This window comes from Numenius arquata, chromosome 17 (genome assembly GCF_964106895.1).
Source record: "Numenius arquata chromosome 17, bNumArq3.hap1.1, whole genome shotgun sequence".
Taxonomy (NCBI): domain Eukaryota; kingdom Metazoa; phylum Chordata; class Aves; order Charadriiformes; family Scolopacidae; genus Numenius; species Numenius arquata.
In genome coordinates, this window is record NC_133592.1 from 2,808,474 (window position 1) to 2,836,425 (window position 27,952).

General features: G+C 64.9%; 4 protein-coding genes across 4 annotated transcripts; 3 read left to right on the forward strand and 1 right to left on the reverse strand.

Annotated features, from left to right (window-relative positions):
• The first annotated feature begins 1,752 nt into the window (after positions 1-1,752).
• Positions 1,753-8,052, forward strand: DNAI2 (dynein axonemal intermediate chain 2). Its single transcript, XM_074160343.1, has 13 exons — positions 1,753-1,935; positions 2,046-2,207; positions 2,317-2,438; positions 3,013-3,155; positions 3,825-3,938; positions 5,293-5,432; positions 5,683-5,805; positions 6,199-6,422; positions 6,687-6,822; positions 7,119-7,265; positions 7,443-7,667; positions 7,752-7,859; positions 8,044-8,052. The coding sequence occupies exons 1-13, from the start codon at positions 1,753-1,755 to the stop codon at positions 8,050-8,052; spliced, it is 1,836 nt and encodes a 611-aa protein (XP_074016444.1).
• Positions 8,053-10,078: 2,026 nt separating this feature from the next.
• BTBD17 (BTB domain containing 17) lies at positions 10,079-13,277 on the reverse strand. The gene is made up of 3 exons (XM_074160209.1): positions 13,184-13,277; positions 11,688-11,964; positions 10,079-11,159 (listed from the first exon to the last, which is right to left on the reverse strand). Exons 1-3 carry the CDS (start codon positions 13,275-13,277, stop codon positions 10,079-10,081), a joined length of 1,452 nt encoding a protein of 483 aa, XP_074016310.1.
• A 3,186-nt stretch (positions 13,278-16,463) lies between these two features.
• On the forward strand, positions 16,464-19,775 carry GPR142 (G protein-coupled receptor 142). Its single transcript, XM_074160211.1, has 3 exons — positions 16,464-16,566; positions 18,246-18,401; positions 18,907-19,775. The coding sequence occupies exons 2-3, from the start codon at positions 18,266-18,268 to the stop codon at positions 19,773-19,775; spliced, it is 1,005 nt and encodes a 334-aa protein (XP_074016312.1). The 5' UTR covers positions 16,464-16,566; positions 18,246-18,265.
• A 2,303-nt stretch (positions 19,776-22,078) lies between these two features.
• GPRC5C (G protein-coupled receptor class C group 5 member C) lies at positions 22,079-27,761 on the forward strand. The gene is made up of 5 exons (XM_074160226.1): positions 22,079-22,114; positions 25,378-26,422; positions 27,030-27,124; positions 27,372-27,518; positions 27,729-27,761. The coding sequence occupies exons 1-5, from the start codon at positions 22,079-22,081 to the stop codon at positions 27,759-27,761; spliced, it is 1,356 nt and encodes a 451-aa protein (XP_074016327.1).
• The last annotated feature ends 191 nt before the right edge of the window (positions 27,762-27,952 follow it).

Consider the following 27,952-nt stretch of genomic DNA (forward strand, 5'->3'; position numbering starts at 1 on the left):
CTTGCTGCAGGTGGGCGAAAGCTTTCCCTCTCTGATTGCAATTAGCAGCCTCCTGTGCTGCCGGTGGTGGTTCTCCAGCCCTTCCTCCCTGCTTTGGCTAACAGTGCTGCAGCCCGACAGCCCCCCGGGGTGGCCAGGCTGTCCCCCTCGGGCCACCTGGGGGGGTCTTACTTGATAGCAGTGACTCACTGTGTCTTTTAAAGATAACTTGTACATACCCTCCGGTCCCCTAACGCCGTCTGTCCGTGTTACGTGTGACTAGCATTACTTGCTGTTGGAAACTTCCAGGGGACTTTATTTTTTTTTTTTAATTATTATTATTTTTTTTTTTTGGCTTTTAATGTTTCGATGTAACGGTACTGGTAGAAAGAGCTGTTTTTAAACGCATGTGAACTAACCTCATTAGGACTCCGTCTAGGAGCTGGAGTCCGGCCTGATTTGTATGTGCCCTTTGGGGAAACGACAATAAACACTTGTACTAAACTTACCTCCTCCCTGCGGGTGTCTCTGAGCCTGGCTGGGGACCCAGGCCTCTGGGGCCCCACAGCGATGGCTGCATCACAGAATCACAGAATCGCCTAGGTTGGAAGGGACCTTTAAGATCATCTAGTCCAACCTTAAACAAAAAAAAAAAAAAACAAACAAACAAACAAAAAACACTAAACCATATTCCCAAGCACCATGTCAACTCGTCTTTTGAATATCTCCAGGGATGGTGCCTCAACCACTTCCCTGGGCAGCCCATTCCAAGGCTTGATAACCTTTTCAGTTTAAACATTTTTCCTAATATCCAATCTAAACCTCCCCTGCCACAACTTGAGGCCGTTTCCTCTCATCCCATGGCCTGTTCCTTGGGAGAAGAGACCGACCCCCCCCCGGCTACCCCCTCCTTTCAGGGAGTTGTAGAGAGCGAGAAGGTCTCCCCTCAGCCTCCTTGTCTCCAGGCTGAACACCCCCAGCTCCCTCAGCCGCTCCTCACAAGACTTGTTCTCCAGACCCCTCACCAGCTCCGTTGCCCTTCTCTGGACCCGCTCCAGCCCCTCAATGTCATTTTTGTGGTGAGGGGCCCAAAACTGGACACAACCCTCGAGGTGGGGCCTCACCAGTGCCCAGTACGGGGTACATCCTTGGGGGGCAGCTCATGCCGGCCGCAGGGATGGCCTGGCTCCCCCAGGAACCTGACATGGTCCCCCAGGAATGGCGCAGGTTTCCCTTCTGGCCAAGGGCCGTGGCCGGAGGGGCCGGGGGGAGCAGAGAGGGGGGCTCCACCATGGGCTGTGCTCCCTTCCCTGCAGCCCTAGCCCTCCCCACACTGATGGGGTCTAGCCTGCTCTCCGCCCCCCACCACCAAGGCTGGGGCTGGCAGCAGAAGGCACTTCTTCAGGAAGCCGCCGCCCCAACACCCTGTGTTAATTGCAAGCCCCCATCATCAGCCAGGTTTTCCCCTCCCAACATGGCGGCAAGGGGCGGCCGTCACGTGACACCGCCGCCCTGACCTTTCCAACATGGCGGCAACATCACGTGGTCGCGCTCCGGCGTTGCCGGGCAACGGCAGACGCGGCCCTGCCGGTGGCTCCTGTTGAGGCCCCACCGGGGGAGACCAGGCCGCGCCCGGACACCTGGGTCCTCGGCAGGAGGACGAGGACGGTGCCCTGCCGAAGTGGGTGCCCCCCGTAGCCCCCGACCCCTTTCGGGGTCCATTCATAGGTCTGTGGGAGGAAGGGGTGCTTGCTGCCCCCTCGTAGGGCTGCCATGGAGATCATCTACGTGTACACGCGGAAGCGCAGTGAGTTCGGCCGGCCCTGCAGCTTCTCCGACCGGCCGGCCATGGTCAACGTGGACATCCCTCCCGACCCCAGCATGGCCAGCAACTTCATCCTGAGGAACCCCGTAGACAGCTCCGTCCAGCACACCAACGACATGTCGGAGCACGAGGTGAGGGCTGGCGCCTGCCAGCCCTCCAGGTAGTGCCAGGGCGGGGAAGGGGTAGTTTGCACCTTTTCGGCTCAAACTCTTGCCCTGTTTCCTCTGTGCCAACCCCCCAGGTCAACACCGAGCGGGTGGAGGTGGAATCCCGCGGTGTCAACCACGTGGAGGGCGGCTGGCCCAAAGACATCAACCCGCAGGAGATGGAACAAACCATCCGCTTCAGGAAGAAAGTGGAGAAAGATGAACACTACATCAACACCATCGTGCACCTCGGCACCGTAAGGCCTTGCCCGTCCCCCCTCCCGCTCCCAGACCCCCTTGCCCACCCACTGCTGGTTCCCTCGCCTCAGCAGCTCCCCAGAGGCACGGCCTGTGCTTTCCCTGCAGCTTATGGAGCACTGTGTCAAGCAGAACAATGCCATCAACATCTACGAGGAGTACTTTGGAGAGGAGGAGACGGCAGAGGTGGAAGACGAGCCCCCCTCAGCAAAAACCATCAATGTCATCAGGTAGCACGACCAGCGGGGCTCACCAGGCTCTCCAGATCCACAGCGGGATACAGCATATTAAACTGCTGTCAGAGGCAAAGGAAGTGGAAAACGCAGAGGCTTTAGGGTAGTGCTGGATCAGTTTATGGAGGGGGAGACCTGCTGCAGCCCCTCTGCTCCCTATCTCCATCTGTCTCTCCCCTCTCCCCCCTCCACCCTGCCCAGGCACTTTGGAGGTAGGTACCGCAGTCTGAGCATCTTCTAACAGTGCTTTAGACATTAATTTATTTATTTATTTATGGTGCCTCAGAGATTATTTTCAAATGTCAGGGGCTGTTAGGTCATTTCTAGAAGTCAGCTCCAGTAACGTAATTGGATTCTTAGAAACGCATAACTGGAAAGACTTTATTAAATCATCAACTCTTCTCCCCCCCGCCCAACCCCCAAGAGAACCGTTTCCTGCACTCAACGCTCAAGGGCTGCAGCTTGTTTTAATTGCGATTCCCACAGTTTCCTTTGGGAGACAGTCATCCTGGGGCGTGACAGAGCTGTTAGCGAACTAAACATCTTTCTTTGATGTCCTGTTATCAAAAAGGGATCCCAACGTAACCAAGAGGACAGCCACGCATCTCTCCTGGCACCCTGACACATGCAGGAAACTGGCAGTGGCTTATTCCAGCCTGGAGTTCCAGCAAAACGCGAAAGACATGAGCTTTGACTCGTACATCTGGGATCTCGGTAAGGGGAAGGGAAAACTCACCAGTCAGTCATGCTGCCGCTGCGGAAGCACTTTGTGTCTTCAAAGCATGTAATGAAACCTCACAGCTTTCCGGAGGGGGGTGAACAGGGGTTCGGTTTCTGCTTTGCCCACAGATCAATGCAGAGAAGGGGAGAAATGGGACCTGAAAGCTGGCCAACAGGTGGAAAAGAACCACTAAAATCCCGCTACATGACTTGATGGGCCAGAGCACTACAACAGGCAGCTGAGCCACACTCCTCTTATGGGGTTCTTGTGTTTATATGGTTCACTTGTGCTTGATTAAGAAAAAAAGAGGCAGCACAAGCCTGGGCTGAGAATTACACTCTTCTGTCAAAAGCTCTCTCAAACCTGGTGTATTTTGGAGTGAAAAACACAAAGAAGAAGGGTCAGGGTATCAGAGATTGGTGTACCAGGGGTCTGTCCCCAGGCTGATAGGTTCTTTTACCTGGCTACGGTGACGCATCCTAGTGACAGGGCCAGCTCACCAGCTTCTCCTCATCCAGCATGGCTGGGCAAGCACCAGTGTGGCAAGGAGCCAGGCACAGAGGAGCAGGGTGCGGTGGTTTCGGGGGGCTGGTTTTGGGGCAGGGGTGCTCACCCTCCTGCCTGCCTTTGCATTTTGCTCTTTACTCATCCTTTCTCGGCAGAAAACTCCAACAAGCCAGAGCTCATTCTCAAGCCGTCATCCCCTCTGGTGAGCCTGGAATACAACCCCAAAGACTCGCATGTCCTGGTGGGAGGATGCTACAACGGGCAGATGGGTAAGAAAGACGGATTAGGCGTGAGGCCATATTAATGAGACTTCATTTTAATTCGGCAAGAGCCTAGTTCCAGCACTGGAACACTCACAAATGCTGTAAAATCATTAGTGCTGTGGCTGGGAATATCCCGAGCACAGCCAGGAGCCCTGGGGCTTGGCCTGGGGAGGACGGGCATGTGTTCACCTGAGCAGGTAGCCAGGGAGGGGAGGACAGTGTGCCTGGGAGCCCTCTGCAGGCACCTGGGGCAGCGACGACCTGGCAGGGATTGCTGGATCAGACCTCGGAGCAGCACACGTGCTGTGCTCCCGCCTTGCCCACAGCCTCGTATCTTCGCATGGCAAAATCCCAGGAGAGTTGCTGTCGTTGCATGCACTGAATTGTTCTTGTGCTGTTGTTCCAAGCACTTGGAAAAGGGCCCTTCTTTGCCAGCTTCATTTATGGCTCTGTTGTTTACTCAGCCACATGAGCCCTTTGATTTAATTGCTCTCATTTCGATGTTTTCCTTGCCGTTTGCGGCAGTGATTGGATCTGACAGGGCGTGCATTATGGGGCTGTTACTGCACGCTCCGCAGGTGATGGAGAGGAGGGATCTCACCCCGTCCTTCGCGGGGCTCCCCAGGCGTGTGGCACGGGCCCAGCGGAGCACACGCCGTCACATTCAATTGCCTAATTAGAAGTGAGCGGGAAGGAGCGCCTGTGTCTTGGTGCCACCGTGGCCCGACTGCCTAACCTTTGCTGAACCGCGGCCAGTCCTGCGCCGTGGCTTGTCCCCTGCCACATGTCAGAGGCAGAGATAGGGAAGGACGGATGCTGCTGTCCTCAGGGGACCTGCCTTCATTAGCTAGCACCTTTTGGGGATGCAGGAGGGAGCACAGCCGAGGTCAGGTCACACAGGCTGGTTTTTAGCAGCGTCGGGTGTAAGAGCTTCTCTTTGGAAGCTGACAGGGGGCTGGGGCCGCTTAGACCATCTCCGGTCCTGCTGCAACCCCTTGTGCAGAGCAGGGGGGAGCCGGGAGGATTTATTGCCTCTGGGGATCGTGGTGCATCTGCCACAGAGATGATCGCTGAAGAACTGCTGCAGCTGTTTAATGTTACCACCCCCTAGCTTCGTTTGCAGAAGGTGCAAATTGCATTTCGGCTTAGAGTAGGCATTGCTGGGAGTGATCTCCCAGCCCACGGGGTGCTTGTGTAAGGTTCTTCTGCGGCTGGAAAATGCAGGGGGGGTGCTCCTGGTGAGGTTTGCTCCCTGTTCTGGCTTGGGCATTGGGCAGCACCTCCTCGGGAAATGCGTGGCAAGCAAAGGAGCTGGGCAAGGGAGCGGGTGCAGATTTTGACAGTACCTTTTCCTTCCCAGCTTACTGGGACACCAGGAAAGGGGGGCTGCCTGTGGAGGTGTCCACCGTGGAGGTCAGCCACAGGGACCCTGTGTACGGAGCCATCTGGCTGCAGTCCAAAACAGGCACCGAGTGCTTCTCGGCCTCCACCGACGGGCAGGTAAAGGGCAGGGGCAGGGAAGGGTGCCAGGAACTCCCACGGGGACCCCACTGACAGCCCAAAAGAGCTTCCCCTGCCTGCTCTGCCCCTCACCAGCCGTGGGCAGCACGGGAACCAGGCCCCCTGGTTGCCAGCAGGGGCTGGCACGGGGCAGCTGCCTGGCTCCAGGGTACTCTGCCCCCCAGCATTCGTGGCTGAGCCGGGAGCAGCCCCTGCCCTGTGGCCCCCTCCCTCTGCTTGTCCCCTGCAGGTCCTGTGGTGGGACATCCGCAAGCTGTCCGAGCCCACTGAGTCGCTGGTCTTGGACATCACACGGAAAGGGCTCCTGGAGAACGCTCTGGGTGCCATCACACTGGAGTTTGAACCCACCATGGTAAGAGTCCCTGTCCTGCCGTCAGGATCACCCTCCCCACACACAACCAGCACCCTGGGCAGGAGTGTGAGCCAAACCCAGCCGGGTGGGCAGCGCTGGGTCACCCCCCAGGCCAGGGCTCCAGGGGCACAGCACAAGCCCAGAGTGACTCAGAGCGCTGTGCTGTCGCTTGCAGCACGTTCCCACCCATCTTTAAGAATTAGGAGTTGATGTGCTCCCAAAACACAGGGTCTTGCTGGCATTTTGGTCTCTAAATCCCCCAGAGTCCCAGGGCTCCGTTCTTTCCAGGCTCCCCCCCTGCTCTGACAGCAAAGCCCTTTGCTGTCCCACTGTCCCCTGCACTGCAGGGTCCCCAACCTGCTGACGGCTGCCCTCTCCTGCTCCTACCCTCAGCCCACCAAGTTCATGGTGGGCACAGAGCAGGGCATCATCATCGCCTGCAACCGCAAGGCCAAGACACCCTCCGAAAAAATCACCAGCACCTACAGTGGCCACATTGGACCTGTCTATGCATTGGCCAGGAACCCATTCTACCCCAAAGTCTTCCTCACGGTGGGTGACTGGACTGCTCGGATCTGGTCAGAGGAGACCAAGGAATCATCAATTATGTGGACCAAGTAGGTGTCAGTGCTCGTAAGTTTGCTCTGCAAAAAAAATCTTCCTTTTTGTGGAAGGGCGTGTCTGGGGACCCCAGCAGGGTCTGCTCTGCTCAGGTCAGGCCAGAAGGTGGTGGGATGGTCACCAAGGCCGAGTGGTGCCAGTGTGGCCAAGGGTGCTGGAACGGAGGGTGCCCATGCCATGCTGTGCTGGCAGCAGCCATGGGGCGAGGAGGAAGGAGGCCACAAGCCCATCCCCACTGCGTCAGGTCTGTCTGCCGGCAGGTGCCACCTCTCCTACCTGACAGACGGGTGCTGGAGCACCGTGAGGCCATCAGTCTTCTTCACCACCAGATCGGACGGGACTCTGGACATCTGGGATTTCCTCTTCAAGCAGAACGACCCCTCTCTCAGCCTGAAGGTGAGGTCCCCAGCGGCTCTGGGTCCCTCACCCTGGCAGGGGAGCGGGGGCTACCCCCGGCCAGCGCTGGCAGCAGGGTCCTTGGCAGATTTGGGACAGGGGACAGAGCTGGGGATAAGCTCCATCAAGCAGCAGCCGCCCCCTGAGACATGTCTGGAGCCCAAAATTTTGCACGTAGGCTCCTGTTACAGGCAACCACATGGATTTGCCTCCTCTGGCTCGTCCTGCCTGACTACTCCCCTGTGGGGCATCACGTCAGGGCTAAGTACCACCACCCACCCGTCCTCCCTCCCCAGGTCTGCAACGAGCCCCTCTCCAGCCTGCGCCTGCAAGACAATGGGTGCATCATTGGCTGCGGCTCCAAGCTGGGTACCGTCACCCTGCTGGAAATCTCCTCCGGGCTCTGCACCCTCCAGAGGAACGAGAAGACCCTGGCCACCGCTGTACGTCCCGCTTTGAGCCACAACCTGCTGTGCCAGGTCACAGCAAAGCCCTCAGCACTGCTGACACAGCGAGCCCTGTGCTGTCCCTGTACAGGGCGTGCTGTCCCTCTACAGGGCATGCTGTCCCCTGGGGTCCCCTGGTCACCCTGCACCCCTCATTCACCTCCCCTGCCCTAGATGTTCGAGAGGGAGACGAAGCGGGAGAAGATCCTGGAGGCCCGGCACAAGGAAATGCGGCTGAAGGAGCGTGCCAGGTCGGAGGGCCAGGCGACGGAGGTGGAGGAGACACTGCCAGAGGATCCCCAGGAGGTCCTCGATCGTACCCGCCAGGAGTTCTTCGAGGTCATCGAAGCGGAGATGCAGAGGAGGACGTGGGCAGAGGCTCGGAGCCTGCTTAGCAAGGTACCAGGGACAGCAAGGACCTGCACCCGCAGCAGGGACTCCCTGCCACGGGGTGGGGGACAGGGGTCAGTCTCTGCTTTTCAGGTTAAAGACCATGTGGCAGATGAGGTGGCCGCGCAGGAGGAAGAGAGTCAGCTGCCCAAGGACAAGGAAGAGGAGGAGGAGGAGAAGGAAGAGAAGGATGCTACCAAGGTGAGCACACTCCACCTTCACGTTGCTTTCCCCCTCCTTGCTTGGGGTTTCTGCTCCATGGCTCATGGTGAGGTGAGGCTGCTGTCACCCAGCCAGGCTGGGCTCCTGGGGGTCTCTGCCTCCACGGGGTGGTGAGCAGAGAGCCCCACACAGCTCCCTGATCCCACGCCTGCCCCCTCCGCAGGAGCCGTAGCCAAGACAGGACCGATGAGTCACACAGAAACCCTCACGGATGCTCCCTGGCCCTTTTCCCTCTTGATTTATTTATTTTTTTTTTCTTCTGGGTGAATAAACAGGAGTTTTCCATGTCACATTTCCTGTTTTGACACAGCAGGGTTGAGCAGAGGGTGGGAAAACCGTGTTCTCTCACTCTCCATCTCCCCTCCTCGAGCCGGGTCACGGATCAAAGCCAGCTGGTGACCCCAGCAGGATGTCCCTCGGTGTGTCCCCAGCCCCTGGAGCAGGGCAGAGCAGGGCAGCTGGTGGCGGCAGCGGGGTCCCGATGAGCACTGTGCCCCTTCCCGGCGGGGAGAGTGATGCTGAGCAAAGCCCCCAACATGCTGAAATCCCCGGGAGAGCAGCCTGCGGTGCCTGGGCCGGGGTTATCAGCGCTGAGTAAACACCACCCGGCCAGTATCACCCAGCAGCTTACCCGCTCGTTAATTATTAACGAGCTGATGGTTGTGCTCACCCCACGGCACAGCTATCGGCAGAGGGATGGGGCCATCGCATGGGTGGCATCCTGTGTGCCGGGGCTGGGGGTCAGCCCTCCCGCAGGACCCTTCCCCAGGCACTGCTCAGCTGCAGGAGGGAGACGGGCACCAGCCTCGGCCAAGCGCCTCGTTAACGGCCAGCCCTAATTGTACCAATAATGAGAGGTGGAAAGGCATTTCCCCAAGCCATCCGCTGGCTGTGTCCTGTGAGGGTCAGGCACGTTTCCACCCAGCTTATGGCACCCTGACAGTGCTGTGGGGCTGTTGGTGCCACCAGGAGAGGGCATGGAGCCACACACAGTGCCAGCCATCTCCAGGGGACTGGGACAGAGCTGGTACGGGGACATGCAGCCTCCAGAGAGCCTCCCAGCCCCGGCTGGGGGGGCACCCAGGCTCACCACCCCCTCAAGGAGTGCACAGGGGCTGTGCCAGTCCCCTCCAGTTGCCCACCACCCCCAGCAAGGGCCAGCGCCCGCAGCTCAGCTGCGTCACCGGGAGTGGTGCCAGCGCCTCTGGCAAGGACGGATGGAGTCACCGGGACTGAGCCAAGCGCCCTGGCAGAGGGGGACCAGGTCCTGTGCCAAGCCAGCGGGCTGAGCACCCATCCTGCCTCCCTCCCCCTCCCATGTCGAGGGTGCTCCCGCAGCCCCCCCGGTGCCAGCTCTGCTGGGGGAAGGTCCCCTGTGGGTGCTCAGCACCTGGGGGGACACTGCCAGCCCCCCCAGCACCACCGGTGCAGGGCATCTGGATGGGTCTTTGTCCTTCCAAGGAGCTACATTAGATGGAGGTGAGCTGAGCCGGGAGTGCTGTGGCTCCTGTGCACACCCCGATGTCCCCCTGCCCGTCCCCAGGGACAGGGAACCCCCCAAAAGATGCCCCCACACTCCCCACACTCGTTTTCTGCTTTTATTAGGAAGGGGGGTGAGGGGTGCCCGGGCAGGGATGGGGCAGCTGCCAGCCTTGAGCAGGGATGGTGCCCCCCAAGCCTCCTCCACCGGGGGGAGGCAGCCGGACCACCCACCCCAGCCTGGACACGCACCCAGCTGGCCACCGAGCCCTGGGCTGCTACTGCCGGGGTACCCGTGCCAGCAGCCAGACGCAGCACCGTGGCCTCATTGCCCGGCACAGAGGGACCCCAGTGCCACAGGGGTGGCATCACAGGAGGGACAGGTTGTCCCTGTCCCATCCTCTCACCCATCAGGGTTTGTGACCCCAGGATGTGCCCGTGGCCGTGGGCTGCGGGTTTCACCTCCTGCACCACCGGTACGGGGCTGGGGGGCTCCCAGTGTCCTCAGTCCCCAGCTCCCCGCAGGCACCCAGGGACAGCGATGGGGATGGGACATGGCAGGGGGACAATCGGGGAGGGATGGATGGCGGAGAGCAGCCCCGGGACCCCCGGCGCGGGGACCTCCATCTACCTACGGAGCAGGAGGACCAAGTGCAAGCCCCCCCACCTCCACCCATGGGGCTGGGACCAGTCCGGCTGCGGAACCCGGCTCTTCCTCATTACTTCTTCACCTTGATGAGGGAGTGGTAGACGGGTTTGATGATGATGTGGAGGTGCAGGGAGTTGTCGATGAGGTACTCGGAGGTGCGTTTCTGCAGGTCGGCGTGGGCGAGGAAGTCGGCCGCCTCGTCCGAGCTCTGGTGGAAGCTGTAGGCGTGTTTCACCACCACGCGGCCCTGCTGCCGCACGCCCACCAGCACCGTCTTCTGGAAGCTGACGCCGGCAAAGTCGGGACTACTCATGGCCGGGGTGATGACGAGCCGGGGGCGACCGTCCTCAATGCGGACCGGCTGGACGGCGCCTGAGACCGAGTCCGAGTAGACGGGGCGCAGGCTGACGGGCAGCCAGCGTGGCGAGAAGAGGACGTTCCAGGTCACCCGCTTACCGGCATCGTGGCTACTGGGACCCAGCTGGGTCTGGAAGCTGGTGCTGCGGTCATCCCGTGCCGGGTTGTTGATGACCCACTGGGAGCCCCAGCTGGGGGCGAGGTAGTTGCGGGGCAGGAACATGCTGCAGTTGACGTCAAAATACTTGGCGAAATGGAGAGGGGAGGCAGCGTGGAACTGGAAAGCCTGGAAGAGCAGGTCCTGCACCGCGCCGTAGTGTCGCGCCAGCACCGGCGACTGCGCCTGCAGCCGAAAGAGCTGGCTGGGCGCGATCATGGGGTAGCGGATGGCACGCAGCACCCGCTTGGCCACGGGACCCTCGGGCTGCCGGCGGCTCAGCCATCCCTCCACGGCGGTGTAGAGCTCCAGCTCGCTGTGCAGCACCAGGTCGGAGCGCTCCAGCAGCAGCAGCAGCAGCTCCACGCTCACCGAGCCCCACTCGGCGCTGCCCAGGATGGCCGAGAGGTTCCATGCCAGGAACTGGAGGCAGCTCTCCTGCAGCGCCGTGTCCCCGATGCGCACGGCGTAGTGGTACCAGGCCACCACGTGGCCCTGGCTGGACTCGCTGGCCAGGTGGGTCTTCATGTAGTCGGCCACGCCGCGCTGCAGCCCCCACACCCGGTACTTGCTGGCCAACTGGTGCATGGGGATGGCTTGGTGCAGCAGGATGGAGACACCCCCGCAGTACAGGTACCTGGAGCAGAGTGCGGGGTGGTGACGCTGGTGTCCCCCGATTCCCTTCCCAGCCCAGCCCCAGGCTCTGGCAGCGCAGTTCCCCAGGGAGCATCCTCCCTCCTGGGCTGTATCCCTCCAGGCATCTCCATCCAGTGAGGTCTCTGTGGTCCCCAAGGGAGCATCCTCCTTCCTGGGCTGCTGGGGCAACTCCAGGCATCCCACTCTTTGGGGTTCCCATGGTCCCCAGGGAAGCATCCTCCCTCCTGGGCTCCATCCCTTCAGACATCCCATCCAGTGAGGTCCCTGCGGTCCCTAAGGGAGCATCCTCCCTTCTTGGCTACATCCCTCCAGGTATCCCATCTTGTGGAGTCCCCAGGGAAGCATCCTCCTTCCTAGGCTGTATCCTTCCAGCATCCTATCCTGTGGGGCCCTTGTGGTCCCCAAGGGAGCATCCTCCCTCCTGCTGTCCCCATCCCATGGGGTTCCTGTGGTCCCCAGAAGAGCTGCATCCCTCCTGCTGTCCCCATCCCGTGGGTTCCCCGTGTACCTGATAAACTTCTCGAAGAGAGCAGCAGTCTCGGGCGGCTCGTGGAGGGTGATGACACTCTGGTTGTGCAGGAGGCTCTCAAAGACCTCGCTCTGGAGGCTGAGCAGCAGCTGGTGGGTGTGGAAGACCTTGGCCTCGTCGGAGGCGGCCGAGCGGACCCGCAGCACCGAGTCGCTGCCATTGCCGTTCTGCAGCAGCTCCTGCAGCCGCTGCAGCAGCGTCAGCGAGTGGTTGATGGTGGCTGCCGTGGCATCACCGCTAAGGTCGGCTTTCTGGGCTGTGGGGAGATGGGACCGTCCCAGTGCTGCACGCCAAGAACTGGGAGCAGGGTGCTGGGGCAACAGCAGAGTGGGGCCCAGCCTGGTTAACGGGGGGCTGGGGAAGCCTGGCTCTGTGCACATCCTCCCTCCGCTCCCCCCAGTGCCGAAGGGCTGGCTGGTGCCAAGGGAATGCAAGGAGGATGAGGGGACACGGGGACATTTGTGTCCGTGGGAGCCAAAAAGCTGCTTTTCTGCAGCAGAAGGGGTGAGACCACCATGTCCCAGGCTGGGACGTGCTGGGAAATGGCCCTGTGCCGGGCAGCGCTGGCCCGCAGCCCGGTCTGCCAGCCCCAATCCCGTCCCCGGGGTGGGCAGAGCGAATCCCGGGCATTGCCCCAGACCCCCCACATCCCAGACCGACATGTGGGGCACACGAGAGCCGGTGGGTGTGGGGAACCAAGGACAGGGTCCCTGTGGTCCGAGCAGCCTGGGGACACCCTGGCATCCCTGCGGATCAGTGCAGCTGCCACCGTGCCTGCTCCCGGTGTGATCCCTGTCTCGCCACTAATGCCGTGAACCAGCACCTCCTGCCCAGCCACGTTTCACTCCCCTCCTCCGGCTGTGTGTGCCAGCAGCCCAGACTGCTCCCCACTTGGGTGACTGTCCCCCCATGTCCATGTCCCAACAGTGCCAGGCTCCCAGTGGGGATAGGGATCAATACAGAGTTCCCCGTGCTCCTGCGGACATGGGGAGCCTTCCTCCCTCTCCTCCTCTCTCTCATGCCTGGCACAACTCCCACCCTCTCCCCAGAGCATCCTTCCCCTGGAGAGAATTTGACCTCATCTCTCTCAAATCTCATCTTGCCGGCTGGGGAGCCGCCAGATTACCCTTCCCAGCGCCAGCTTATGCCTGGCTGAGCTGGGATGGGGAAGGGGAGCAGGAGCCCCTCGCCCCGTGGTGCTGGACATCGCTGCCCGCGGCACCGAGCCTTCCCTTGGGCAGTGGTGAGCACAGCCTGGCTCTCACCCCGGCACTTCCCGGGCACCGTGGGGCACAGGAGCCACATCCATCCCTCCCCAGGAGCCACGACGGCTGCTGAAGAGCCGAGATCAGCCTCCCACGGGCACCACCGGACAACCGTGCCATGGCTGAGCCCCACCCTGGCACCCAGCGAGGGCAGCGGGACCCACGGCATGGGGACCCCTCCACACCTCCCCCCACCACAGCCACCCTTACCGGCTTGCACGGTGAGGAGGAGGAGGAGGAAGGCAGAGGCAGCGCAGCCCCATCGGCGGGCGGCCACGGGCCGGGCGCCCGTCAGCCTGGCCATGGCTTTGCAAGCGCATCTGCCGGGGCTCGGCGCGGTGCCCGCCGGGCGCTTATGTAGGCCAGGAGCCCTCCCAGCCCTCCCAGCCCGTGCCGCCACATCGATTGGTGGAAACTGGGACCGGCTGTTGCCAAGGGAACCGCTTCCAGCCCCCGTCCATCCCACCCTGACCCCAGACCCCAGCCCCGCATCCTGGGCTGGCGTGACGGGGTGCCCCGGTGAGCCCTAGCACGGCATGGGGGCATCTCCGTTTGCCACCTGCTCCCGCTGCCACCGGGCTCTGCCGTGCCGTGGCCCCATAGCGTGCCGCAGCCCCACGCATGGCCGCGGCCCTTTGTGCCGTCTTTGCATTCAGGGCACAGCTCGGCATGGCCTCCCCGCTCCCCTCCTCTCATGGGTATTCATACCGGCAGCAGCCCATCACCATGGCATCCGGGCTGCCGGCAGGAACTGCCTGCCCTTTTCCCAGCCTTTGCAGCCAAGAGGCTGCCTGCGCCGGGCGAGTGCCCTGTGCCGGCCTCCGCTGGCCCCTCGCCCACCCCGACGAGCTCTTGGGGGGCTTTGCAATGGGGCTGGGGTGGCGTTTGCTCCCCCCCCAACACAGCCCCGGTGCCACGTGCTGGGGCTGGTACGGCTCAGGCACAAGGCTGGGGGTGATGTTGGGTGCCCCCACCCCGCTCCCCGCTGCGGGAGATGGACACCCCTCTGTGCAGGAGCATTCGCTGGTGCAGCCCGAGCAGGCAGGGTGGGAGCAGGGGGTGTCTGCACCCCACTTTTGGCCCCAGTGGCACTGTGCGGTGGGCAGCCAAGACCAGGACCCCCCAGCTGGGACACGGCCCAGGGGGACAGAGCCCACAGATGGAGGCAGCCCAGCTCGCACGGGCACAGCAGCCTCTTACCCACCGCCCAGGCTCCTCATGAAGGTGGCGGGGGGCTGCCATGCTGGGCAGGACACCCCCCCCCCAGCCCTGCAGCTTGGTGCTCCTTGGGCAGGAGCTGCCAGCACCTCGCTCTCCCCCAGGACCACTGCACAAAGTCACCTCGGGGTGACCCTGTGTGCCCCCACTTCCTCCTGGGGACACCCCCGGGGAGATGCTGTGACCTTCAGCGGGTGGCAGTGCCGGAGCCATACGGGGGGGGATATTAACCGTTCCCGGTTATCGAGTATCTGTCGGGGCTGATGGGATCAGTGCCAGTGCCCGTGGTATTGCAGCTTTGTCTTCAGCTGCCCAGCGAGGTGACAGCGTGGCACGGCTGGCACCCGTTTCACACCCCGCTCCCTTTCCGGGACCCACGGGGGGGACGCCGTGCCGCTGGCACCGCCAGCACCGGCACCACGCAGCGGGAAGGACATCGTGCCATGGCCATGGGGACAGGGAGTGAGCAGTTTGTGGGGCATGAGGTGGGGTAGGACAGAGGTGGCCCGGGGGGGGGGGCTCCAGCCCAACAGGGGGTTGCTCAGCCCATCTGCCCCTTTGTGTCATCTTGCCCGGCCCTGGCACGGTGTCACCCGGTGCTGCCGCTGCGGCCGGGGGCTGCTGTGGAGAGGGCTCCTGAGGACAGGTTTGCTTTGGGCTCACGTGGAAGCCGGAGCCGGAGCGCCTGCGTCCCCAAGGACAGGGCTGAGGAGCCCCATCCCTGAGGGCCGGGGAGGTGGCGGGGGGGGGGGCGGTAGCGATGGCTTAGATGGGGTCTCCAGATGTTGAGCGTGGGCAGATGTTGCTGCAGATCCCGGGGAAGGGGAGGGGGAGATCATCCATCTGGCCCTGACCTGTGGCTGGAGGGGCTGGGGACAAGCCACCCAGCCACCACTCTGCCGCGGTCCTGGGGGTCCCTGGCCCCTCACAGGGACAGGCAGGCGATGCCATGCCCGGTGTGGGGCTGGGGTTCGAGCTCTGTGGCCCTGTGGGGCGGGGGGGGGCAAAAGCGTGGTGCAAACAGAGCTCGAGGGGGGCATTCCTGCGTCACGGTGGGGCACGGGCCAGCCCAGGGATAAGGGGCCCCTGTCACGGCACAGCCGGTTAATGGCTCACCGCATCCACCGATGCCTCATTTAACCACCTGCCTGCAAAACAACAGCTTGCACCGGGTGAGCCACCGGCACGGTGCCAGCACAGGCTGCACCCCACCGGGGACCCTCCCATCCCCCAAGGGGGGCATCAGCTCGCCATGGGGCAGGGTGGCACTGGCTGGGAGCCATGGGGGGACACAGAGGACCGTGGGGCTGATGCTTGGGGGTCACCAGGGGACAGGGCATCCATCCACCAGCCCCCGGTGAGTTTAGATAGCAGCTGTGCTGGCCCCGGTAATGCGGCTGAGGCGGCGGAGGGTTGGCTCACCATAGAGACCCGTGCCAGGGCGTGCGCAGGGCATCGCCCCCGCAGGCTGGGAGACACCGAGGGGGTGGGAGTTGGGGGCTAGGTGGCCCCAGGGACAGGCAGGGGACATCAGCCTTCCCACCCCTACCTGTGCTGCTGGGGAAACTAAGGCACGGGTGGGCTTTCCCTCCAGGTTGGTGCCCTCTGCATGCCGGGCTGTGCCGGTGGGGGCCCAGGCACACACGGAGCGAAGCCCAAAAGGGACATGCAGGGATGTATGCACACAGACACACTTGTGTGTACGCTCACACCTGCACACACATGCAGACCCAATCCCCTGAGTCCCCAGAGGTGGCTGCAGATCCCAGCTCTCTGCTTGCAGAGGGCAGGGACTGGGGAACCTGTGCCAGCCCCCAGCACCTAACAGGGCTCGGGCAGCCCCCCCCTGCCTGCACCCACCTCTGCCCAGCCCCGGCCCACCTCGGGGTGTGCAGCAAACCCAGGAGAAATTGGGGCTCCAGCACCCAAAGGAGGGGGGCTGGGGGTCCGGGCACAGGAGCGATGCCCCCCAGCTGAGTGACACAGGCCCTTTGGGTATAATGGGGGGCCCAAGCTGTCCTCCAAGCACCTGGACCACCATCCCTATTGTTCTGGGGTGGGGACAAGCTCCATCTTGGTCACTCATGGCTGGCACAGCATCCCAGGTGACCCCATCCCTGGCCCCCGTGGGAGCAGCAGGGCCTGGGGACGTCCTCCTGCCCCGCTAGCCCAGCCCGCGGCTCTGCCCACACCACTCTCCCTCCGCCCCGTGTCCCTTACGGCTGGGCGATGCTGCAGGTGCTAGAGGGGGACACAGCCACTGACAGGGACACAGCCACCAGCGAGGACACGGACACTGACAGGGACACAGCCACCAGCGAGGACAGAGACACCAGTGGCTCTCTGGGCCCAGGGAAGGTGGCACCGCACACCCGGCAGGTGGCACGGGGGCCACCAAGGTAAGAGCCCATCTCCCACAGGACTTGGGGAACAGGACCCCGGGGCGGGGGGGCAAAGGGGGACCAGACCAGACCCAGATCCCCCAGCAGAGCAAACAGGATCAGGTCTGGGAAAGAGTTAACGCTCTCCCACTACAGCTGCAGATCGATGCCCCAGTTCCCTGGGGGACATGAAGGGTCTGGACTTGCCCCTGCTAATTAGCCAGATCTAATTTGCAGTTAATTGGCATCCCCCTGTGCATCTCTCCCTGCTCCCATACAGCCTGGGGCTCTGCGCAGGATCTCGGCTTCCATCCTGCTGGGCGCAGCGGTCAAAGCCCCCTCTGGCACCCCCCGCTCCGCGGGCACTGCTGGTGGGGGCAGATCCGTCCCTGGGGGGGGACCCGGAATGGGAGCACCGGCGGGGGAAGACGTGCCTCTCCCCGGTCCCGGAGCCTTTGGGGGTCTGCGGTGATTGAGACTGGGGACCTAATTTGGGGTCCCTGTGGGGCCAGGGTCGGACTGGAACCGGAGCGGTGCCCAGTAGCCACCCACCCCACCCCCGGGTTCAGGACACACACACACACCCCGCATCCCTCCCAGGGCTCGGGACCCTCCTGCACCCCGCACCCCTCTCCCGGCATCAGGATCCCTCCCTGCACCCCACATCCCCCCCGTAGGCCCAGGACCTCTACTCCTGCACCCTCCATCGGGCTCAGGACCCCCCTTGCAACCCGCACCCCCCATCGGACTCAGGACGCTCCCTCACCCTCCTCGGGCACTAGGACCCAGGGGGTCGCCGTCTCCCTCGGGACATGCTAATTTTGTGAGCGAGAGGGGATTTTGACCAATCAGAACGCAGCACTCAGCTTTGGCCTCCCCGTTCCAGGAGGACGCTTCTCTGATTGGGTGAAGCCTTGTCCCTTCTAGCCAATGGAAGCGCAGGGATCGGGATCAGGGCGGGGGGGGGGGAGTGCCTCTTGAATTTATGAATGGTCGGGCGCAGCGTGGGCCCGATCCGGGCGCGGGGCACGGGCGGGGACACGGACACGGGCCGGGACACGGACACGGACACGGACACGGGCCGGGACACGGGCCGGGCCACTGCCAGGCTCCTCCGTGTCGGCTGCCCGATGCAGGTCCGCCTGAGGAGCTGGCAAAGGACCCGGCTGGCAGCCTGGAGATGGCCACCCCCCCACCCCCCCTTGGCACCTCTGGGATCCTCCCCCTTGGCAGAGCTGGGGCACCCCTCCGGCACCCCTGGGTCCTCCCTGCCACCACTGGGTCCCGGCAGGTGGCACCCGGCCCGGGCCGGGAGCCAGGGCCTCATTCCCCTGGCAGCTGCCCAAGAACATGGTGTTTTAATCCGGTTTTCTTCGAGGCGATAAACGGGGATAAACAAGGAGCATCTCCGGTAGCAGGGCCACCCTCTGCTGCGGTGACGAGGGCTGTCACCCCGGCGTCCCCACGAGGGCTGGATCCTGGGTCTCTTGTCCTGCAGCATCCACGGACAGCAGGCAGCTTCGAAATGTGCCAGACATGATGGCAGCCCGGGGGCAACAGCGCCCATAGGAGCCAGCCTGCCCCGAGCCCACTGCGCCGTGACCCAGCTGAGCCCACTGCCTGGGTGCCACCAGGGCCCTCGACCCCCTAACTCTCCCTGTTTCCCCTCGCAGCCGGTCCGTGGCAGGAGGAGATGATCCCGGTGCCCAACAGCACGGCGGTGGTGTGGGCTGGCGAGGCGGCACGGCCGGAGCCAGAGCGGTCACCCTGCCTGGTCGGCATCTTCCCCATCGTGTACTACAGCGTCCTGCTGGGGCTGGGGCTGCCAGGTGAGGGGGCTGGGGCAGGGGGGGTGCTGCCTGAGAGTGTGGGGAGCAGCACCCATCCTGCCTCATCTGAGCTGTGCACCCTCAGCCCAGCCCGTGCCCTTGGCTGCCAGCGAGAGCCTCAGCTCCTGTCCCAGTCCCAGGGCTTTTGGGGATGGAGAGGAGAGTCCTCAGGGGTGGGGGAGACCAGCCTGCTCCCCATGGCTCCCACAGCCTCTGGGTCGGCCCCAGCTGCGGTGCCCGGCTGTAAAGCCCAGCCCCACGTGGCAGGTGCCATGGCAGCAGGGACAGATGGTATTTGCGTTGCTTGGGCTGACACACGGAAGAGATTAATCAGCTCAGCAAATCCCCACCGCACCGGGATATTTATAGCTCTCCACCCCAGCCAGGGCCTGGGGCCGCTCGCCCTGTGGCCGCAGGAGAGCCTGGGCACCCCCGGTCCCGGGTGCTGCAGGAAGGGGTTGCTGGGAGCCCCAGGGTCTCACCACCGCACATCGCTCCCCTCCAGTGAACGTCCTGACCGCTGTGGCCCTGTCCCGCCTGGCCACAAGGACCAAGAAGTCATCATACTGGTACCTGCTGGCCCTGACCACCTCTGACATCCTCAGCCAGGTCTTCATCATCTTTGTGGGCTTCATCCTGCAGACGGCCATCCTGGCCCGGGCGGTGCCCAGTGCCTTCATCCACACCATCAACGTGCTGGAGTTCACGGCCAACCATGCCTCTATCTGGGTCACCGTCCTGCTGACCATGGACCGCTACGTGGCCCTCTGCCACCCGCTGCGGTACCGCACCGTGTCCTACCCACAGCGCACCCGCAAGATTATCGCAGCTGTATTTGCCGTGGCTCTGGCCACGAGCATCCCCTTCTACTGGTGGCTGGACCTGTGGCGTGATGACGACCCCCCCAACACCCTGGACACGGTGCTCAAGTGGGTGCACTGCGTCACCATCTACTTCTTGCCCTGCAGCATCTTCCTGGCCACCAACTCCATCATCATCTGCAAGCTGAAGCAGCGGAGGCATTCAAGGGATGGCCAACCCCGCCTGAGCAAGACCACGGCCCTCCTCCTTGCTGTCACCACCGTCTTCATGGTGCTCTGGGCTCCCCGGACTATCGTCATGATCTGCCACCTCTACGTGGCCTCGGTCAAGAGGGACTGGCGTGTGCACTTGGCCTTGGACATCGCCAACATGGTGGCCATGCTCAACACCACCCTCAACTTCTTCCTCTACTGTTTCGTCAGCCAGACCTTCCGCCGCACGGTGGGTGAGGTGCTCCGGGCCCACCTCCGGCACGGCCCCCGGCCCAGCAGCGGCAGCTTTGCACCCCCAGCCCTGAAACCTCTGGAGATGCTGGCCCGCACGGCCCTCTGAGCTGGGGCTGCTGCCAGCCAGAGCGGCACTTGGCCGGGGGTCCCAGGGCTCACCCAGCCCCACACATCACTCCAGGACCCAGCGAGACCCTGCCCTGGGGACGCTGCCCCCGTGACGCCTGTCCCCCGTAGAGCTGGGGAGGGGGGTAATGTGGGTGCTGGTGGTGGCAAGAGGATGTGGTTGTACCTGGCTGGCTGTCCTTCTTTGGGGCCATCAGGCTGCCCTGCCTGGTGGCAGCACCCACTGTACCCCGGGGACCCCTGAGCTGCACTGGAGCAGGCAGCTCAGCCCTGCCCGTGCTCAGCCCCTCGGGATGAGCAGCGTTTGGCCCCCCAGGAAACTCAGCTGTGGGGCAGCAAGGACGTGTCCGAGTTCAGCAGCAGGAGCCACTGTCTGCTCCGTGTGTGCCACCCCTGCTGGGCTCCTCTCCGGCCCTGTGGCCGTGGGGCTAGTGGAGCTTCCATGGCCGTGGGGCTAGTGGAGCTTCCGTGGCCGAGGAGTGCGATCGTGCTCGTGGCTGTTCTCCTGCATCAGCTCCAGCCCAGGCTGAACTGACACACCAAAGGTCACAGGGAACCCGGTGGTGTGGGGTGATGGGCGCAGGTGAGCTCCTGCGGGCCCTGGTGAGGACACGGTGCCCGCTGGGTGCCAGCGGAACGGTCCATCCTCCATAAACTGCCGTGCTGAGACAAAAACGCTGCCTGGCTCGGGATGGGGACACCCTGCACCAGCTTCCCCAGGCACAGGATCCCTCTGCCTGGCCCTGAGCTCTCAGCCCTGCCAGGGCTGGTGCTGGGGGGGGAACCGTCCACGGGCTCCAGTGTCCCCAGCTCTGGGGCCTGAGCACATGGTAAGACCCAACTCTGGGCTCTGCAGGACCCAACTTCCACCCATTGTCCCATCTTGGGGACACCCGTGACATCCCAGGAGAGACACCCTGAGAGGATGCAGCCCCCGGGTGCCCCCCAGTGCGAGGGTGCAGTGTCTCCCACCTGCCGCAAGGGAAGGGGTCCCGTGATGCCCCCCTGCATCGAGTGCACCCACCACCAGTGCTGCCTTCCCAGTGACACCAGTGCCAAGCTGGTGCGATGCTGGGCGAGCAGCCGGGCCGGGCCAGCCTGCATGTCCCCAGCTGCCACCAGAGGGCAGGGATAGGACGCCCTGCGGAGCTGGCACAGCCCGGGGAGAGGGAGCTGGCACCCCCCGCACCAGCCCTGCCTGCCCCCCCTCCCCACCCCGACTCCCCCGTAAAGTCCTTAGCGTAATCCCCCCCCCAACAGACCAGCCTCTCCCCTCTAATTCCCCAGGCCCCGAGCAGGATGGCACCCAGGGGGGCTGCCCTGCGGGGCAGGGGCTCGGCTGCTCCCCCCGGGGGATTTGGGGTGCCCCAGGCAGGGCACGGAGATTCCCCTGCCCGCCCCATCGAGGGCCGGCTGTGCCCGGCACCGGGCTGGGATGGGGCTCAAGCCTTTGCCCCGCTGCTTGTGGGGATGAGCCACAACCCTCAGGATGTGGGGCTGACCCACACCGGCACCCTCAGAGCCCCTCGGCCCGACCAGTCCCCGGCATGGGCAGACCCCAGAGCGGGGGGGGGGGGGGGGGGCGGGGGGCGCTGCCTTACACCGGGCAGGATCCGGCTCTGCCCGTGCTCCCGGTGACAGGGTTAAACCCCGAGTGACACCTGGGAGGTGCTCGCTCCATTAATTCTGGCATGTTGAGGAGAGCAGGACCGGGAAGAGATTAGATATTAACCCGGCCAGCGCCTCCCGCCCGGCGGGCACCCATCCCTGGGAGGCGGGGGGGGGGGGCTTCCAGGGCCGGATCCCACCCCGGGGCCCTTCGCCGGGGCTGGAGGGGCCGTGGGGCTGGGCGGGGGGGGGGGGGGGGGGGCGAAGGGGGAGTGCTCTGCCGACACGGGCAGGGTTTGGCAGGAGCTCCGGCCGCGCTTGTGGGAAGCCGAGACCGCAATCCACCCCCCCTTCCCTTCCCCCGTCCCCCCCTCCCCGTCCCCTCGCCAGCCGGTGCTTATTTACTTGGAGAAGGAGGTGGAAATGTGCTGACCGCGTCCGCCGGCGGCGGAGAGGGGGCTCCGGTCTGGACAGAACCGGCTCGGGTGGAAAACAGCTCCCCAGCCCCGGCCTGAGCGGCGGCGACAGCGGGGAGGGGGCTGGGAGGGTGAGAGGGGCCCCCCCAGGTATGCCCCCCCCGCCCTGGCCGCAGGTACGGCTCTCGCTTGCCCAGGGCTGAGCCGCCGCAGAGCCGGGGCTCGGTGGGTCGTGCCACTGTGCCAAGCCATGCCAGCCATGCCAGCCACCCGGCCCTGCGGCTCCGTAGGAAAGGTAAGCCTGGAAAAAAACGCGTGCCGATGGTTTTGGAATGAGCCGTCGGGGAGGCCTGGCCCAGGTCCCGGTGCCGTCCCGAGCTCCATCTCAGCCCCTCACCGTGGCTTCTGTGCCAGAGGGACTGGCTTTGCTTGGTCCCACCATGGGGACCGTGGTTCCTCAGGGCATCAGAGAACCAGGACCAGGCTCTGCCCTCACCGAAAGGGCTGTGCCAGGGACCAACCGCCCCGGCACGCAGGAGGGGACCAAGGACAGCCAGTCCCTTGCAGCCCACGGTGGGTGCCTTTGAGGCAGCCAGCACATGGTGGCATCACACCCAACCTCCCCTGCAGCCAGCGGGGTGTTTGGGTAGGACCTACAGAAACCCCAGGGGCACGTAGCAAGGGCTGGAAAGCCGGGAGGGTCCCCACGGGAAGGGGGAAGGAAATCACCCACTGTGAGGAGACGCAAGGGCGAAAGTCGTGCAGCCATGGAGCAGCCTCGGCGGGATGGACACCCCACGGCAGCCCCACGGCGGGTGCGGGGGTCATGGGGGGCTGGTGCTGAGTCAGCAGCCGGGAAACCCGCCGGCCCCTCGCGGAGGAAGGAAGCAGCCAGCAGGAAGCCTGGGCCCGGGTCAGCGCCGGTGCGGGGGCGACAGGGCAACCGGCCCGTGCTCCTGACACCGGTTATCCAAGGCTGAGCCTTTGCCGGAGAGTGAGGTGCTACTCCCAGGCCCTGCGAGTCAACCCCGGCTCCCTGGGGAAACCGAGGCACCAAGAGTCCACTGCAGAGCCCTGCCCTCCACGCTGCCCTGCTCTGGTGCCCGTGCGAGGGCACACGCGTGTGCACGTGCCCCGGCAGGGAGGCACGATCCTCCCCCAAATGCCGTTCTGAAGCCAGACACTCTTTAGGAGAAGGAGGGCAGAAGAATCCCGGAGGGATGGCGGGCGCAGCACCCATCCCAGACACACTGTCACCTCCCCGCGGGCTCCGGCGGGTGCCGGTCCTTGTGCCAGGGGTGCTGCCGGCTCCGGCTCTGCCTCCCTTTCTCCCCGGATTGTTTTCATCCTGGGCTGGGCTGGGGGAGGACCTGCCGGAGGCGCGTTGAACTTTCGTCTGCATCCCTCACCCTCTTGCTTCACCCTCCCAAAATAGCAGCGCCTGCCTGGAAACCTCCCCTGGGGCTGGCAGGGCCCCGGGTCCCCCAGGGCGCCCCGAGTCTCCTGGGGCTTTTCCCTGTCTCTGAGCCCCAGGGATGGGGTGACTGCAGGGTGCCCATGCCCAGCCCCGGGGTGCACAGCCACCCTCGCCAGCACAGGGGCCACCAAGCCCTGTCTGCTATCCCCAGGCAGGGGCTGCCCTGGCCCCCCGGCCCCTCGCAGGAAGGGCTTTTCTGGGGCCCTGCTGCCCTGCCAAGGGCTCCGGCTTTAGCCGTCAGCTGACATTCCTCCGGGAGGCCCCTCCAGGCCTGTGCCTCGGGGCTTCCCAGCGGGAGCCGGTGTATCCTTACACTGCAGGGCTGCCCATGGGGCCCCATTCCCGGCTCCCACTCAGGAGCCCCCCCGCCGGCTGGGTGCCGCCGTCCCAGCACCGAGAGGAGGTTGGTGCAAGGCCCCGTGGGGGCGATGCTACCCCAGCACAGCCCCCCGCTCCATCCCCTGGCCCCCGGGATCCCCCTGAGCTCAGCGGGGCCGGCCTGACCCAGCTCCTCCGGGCTGAGACCCCACAGACTCATTCCACTGATGGCCAGCTGGGCTCCCGGGGTCGGATCCACCCCCACCCAGCCCAGGCTCTGCCCCCGCTCCCGCCCACCCCGCACCGCCCCCCTCAGCCCCCGGGGCAGGTACCCCCGCCCGCTGCGGGACCCCGGCCCGGCTCGGTGTCCCCCCCCTCCGGGCGGCGGCGGGGCAGGTCCCGGCCGGCCCCGAGCGCTCCGCGGGCAGAGCCGCACCTCGGGGAGGAGCCGGGCCGGGCAGGCGCGTACGGTTCCGCGGGACCGGGGCTCTCCCGGCGGCGCGGCGCGGAGCGGTGGAGCGGCCGGGCACCGGGCGCTGGAGCCGGTGAGCGGGACCGGTGGTGGCGGGGGGGGGGCGAGCCCTGCGGGGCTGGGGAGGACCGGGAACCGTAAAGGGAACGGGTCGGGACCCGGGACGCAGACCCGTCCGCCCCCGCGGGCTCGCCTGGACGGAGAGTTGGGGGCGGCTCTGGCCAAGTTTGGGGTCCGGTACCGATCGGGAACGCCGGGGAACCGGGCCGGTATTGGCCGGGGGTGCGGGGGAGACCGGGCCGGGGGTGCGTGGAGACGGGGACGGGGGTGCGGAAGGAACCGGGCCGGAGCCGCCGGGGAGAGGCGGGGGGACCGGCCAGGCCGGGCGCGGTGAAGCCGGTACCACCCGCGGGGGGTCGGTCCCAGCGCGGTACCGGGGGTCCTTGTCCCCATCCCGGACCGGCAGCCCCGGTTGCAGGGCGGGAGAACGGGGGGGTCCCGGGCACTGCTCCGGCTCCAGCCTGGGGTCACCTTGCCGGAGGTCTCCTGCCGGGTTTCCCCCCCTCTCCCCAGCAGTGGGGCTGCGGCTTCCTTGCTGCCTCCTCTTCCTCATGCCCACCCCACATTCCCTTCGGTCACAGGAGTGGGGACAGGGACCCCCGTGCTGTGCCATGCCCGTGCTGTGCCGTGCCAGGCTGTGGCTGCCTACGTGCCAGTGGCCGGCAGTGCCGGACACGGGACCTGCGCTGGGTCGGTGCCCGAAGCCAGAGGGGGGAAGTGGGACAGGAGAAGAGGAACACGCTGGCACGCAGGGACAAGCCGAGGGGCCAGCCCTGTCCCCGGGCGTTATCTCTGCCATATGGCCCAGGCCTGCATTTGGTGTTCCCGGGGACACCAGCGGGCACGATGCTGCCTGTTCCTGGCACCGGAGGAAGGGATTGGCACAGCCCTGGAGCCAGCCGCGCTCAGAGAAACCCCATGTCAGGAGGGAGCGTGTGGGGCACAGAGGGGGCTGAGACCTCCAGCTGCCTCTGGCTTCTAGGCAAGGAGCCGACAGGGGATGTGTGTCTGCCCGGTCCCGTCTGGGGCTGCTTTGGGGTGGGGTGGGCTGGGCTGTGCCACCACAGACAGGGCTCACCAGGACCCGATCACTCGGCACAGCCAGGCAGGAGGGATGCCCAGCCGGGGATGGCAGACAGGGATGCTCTGAGCCCTGGAGATGGCACAGGCAGCACTGGGAGTTGAGCCACAACCCTGGTTCCATCTTCCTAACGTCCTCTCTGTCCCGCAGGGTCCCTGGACGCCCCGCTCGGTGCCCGCACCGCGGTGCAGGATGGGTGCTGCAGCAGGATGGGTGCTGCTGGTCTTGCTCCCCACAGCCGGCGGACAGACCACCCCTCCCTCGGGCTGCGGCAAGGACCTCTCCTCCCTCTACTACAACCTCTGCGACCTCTCGGCGGCCTGGGGCATCGTGCTGGAGGCCGTGGCCAGCCTCGGCGTGGTGACCAGCTTTGTGCTCACCATCGTCCTAGTGGCCAGCCTGCCCTTCGTGCAGGAACCCCAGAAGAAGAGCCTGGTGGCCACACAGGTTTTATTTCTTCTGGGCACCTTCGGGCTCTTCTGCCTGACGTTTGACTTCATCGTGGGTCCGGATTTCTCCACCTGCACCTCCCGCCGCTTCCTCTTCGGCGTGCTCTTTGGCATCTGCTTCTCCTGCCTGCTGGCACACGCCGTGGCCCTCAACTTCTTGGCACGGAGGAACCAGGGCCCACGGGGCTGGGTGACGCTGGCGGTGGCCCTGCTCCTCACCTTGGTGGAGGTCATCATCAACGCCGAGTGGCTCATCATCACGGTGGCACGGCGGGAGGGCGGCTCCCCGGACCCTTGCCGGCTGGAGGACGCTGACTTCGTCATGGCACTCATCTACGTCATGTTCCTGCTGGCGGCTGCCTTCGGCACCGCCTGGCCAGCCCTCTGTGGCCGCTATGGCCGCTGGCGTAAGCACAGTGCCTTCATCCTGGCCACCACCGGCCTCTCTATGGCCATCTGGGTGGCGTGGACGGCCATGTACCTCTACGGGAACCAGCACGCGGGCGAGAAGCCCGGCTGGGATGACCCCACACTGGCCATCGCGCTGGTCTCCAACGCCTGCGCCTTCCTCCTCCTCTACGTCATCCCCGAGGTGACGCATGTGACGCGGCGGAGCCCCGAGCAGGCCTTCGAGGACGACATCTACCCCACACGTGGGGTGGGCTACGAGACCATCCTCAAGGAGCAGAAGTCACAGAGCATGTTTGTGGAGAACAAAGCCTTCTCCATGGACGAGCCCTCCTTCGGTAGGCACCGGGGCTCACCGGGGACCCTTTTGCCCCATGGTGGTGGGTACCAGCACCGGGGCGGGCGGTGGCGAGACGTCTGGCCGTGACCCGCCCGGCATCGACGCCTGCCATGGTTGTGGCTGCCGAAAACCCGCTGGGCTGGGTCTACCAGTTTGGGCTGAGCTCAGTGGCGGCAGGGGTGCTCCCTCCCCAGCGCGAGGTGCCCGCGGCTCCCGTCCCACCGCCCCAGGCAGCTGCTCTGCTTGCGAGACCCTACAATAACACGGGGTGGTGTCGGCCGCCCCAGTGGGCACCGGTGGCAAGCGCCTGTCCTGCCCTGGCAAAGGTGTCTACAGCCCCTGGGGCAGGGTGGGGGCTCCCAAGCAGCCCCTGCACCACCCTGCCTCCGAGAGACCCTACGATAACAAACCCTGGCCAGGAGCGGGTGATGCAAGCCCTTGGGACATCCCTCCTGTCCCCCTGGGAAGGGCGCAGAGCAGCCGGCTGCTGAGTCAGCTCATTAAAGCTGCTAACGAGGAGCGGCTCCCCGGTGGGGTGGGGGTGGCTCTGTGACTCCCTCCCCGCCCCCGCACCCTCCTCCTTCACCGTCCCCATCTCTTTGCAGGCAAGAAGCCGGTGTCCCCATACAGCGGCTACAACGGGCAACTGCTGACCAGCGTCTACCAGCCCACCGAGATGGCTCTGATGCACAAGGGGCCGGTAAGTGTGACCACAACGCGTGGCACCGTCGGGGCCGGGCTCTCCGGAGCCGGTCACGTCCTGCCTGATGGGCAGGCGTTGAACCAGAGCAGCCGGGACAGGGTGGGGGGCTCCCCTGGCCCCCGTATCCCAAGGGCTGCTGTAACCCTGCGGGGGGGGAATAACCCCTTGTCTTCCTGCCCCGGGACCCCGCAAGGCTGGGGGTGCTCCCGGTGCTGCTAGAGCCCCCCCTTTCTCTGTCCCTCAGACTGAAGGACCCTATGACGTGATCCTGCCCCGCGCCTCCACCGCCAGCCCGGTGGCCGGCAGCGCCAGCTCCACGCTGCGAGCTGAGGACGCCTTCGCGGCACAAGCCCGGCACGCCGGCGCCCAGCGGGACGGCAGGAACTGCCAGGTGGGTTAATGTGCAACGCCGCGGGCGGGGGAACGGGCACCGAGGTCCCGGGGGCAAAGTCTGTCCTCGCTGCAGCATCTCCCGTGGGAGGGCAGGGACAGGGACGGGGATGGCTCTGCCACGGGGCAAGCACGGCTGCACCTCCTCACCGGTGCCACAGCCCTGCTGCCACTGCCACGCCACCCCAGCGCCGACCCTCTCTGCCCGCAGGTGCAGTCCCCCTATGGCAGGAACCGGTGGTGAAGCCCCCGCGGCACAGGTCCCGCAGAGCCGGCACAGCCGCGGCCCCGCCGTCCCGCTCCCGGGTTCTCGCCGAACCTCGTCCCACCCCACCGCGTTCATCCCACCCCGTCCAGCAGCCGGAGACGGTTCCTGCGAGGGGACACCTGGACACCGTCCCAGAGCCAGCACTCCTGCCTGCCTGTCCTGCCTGG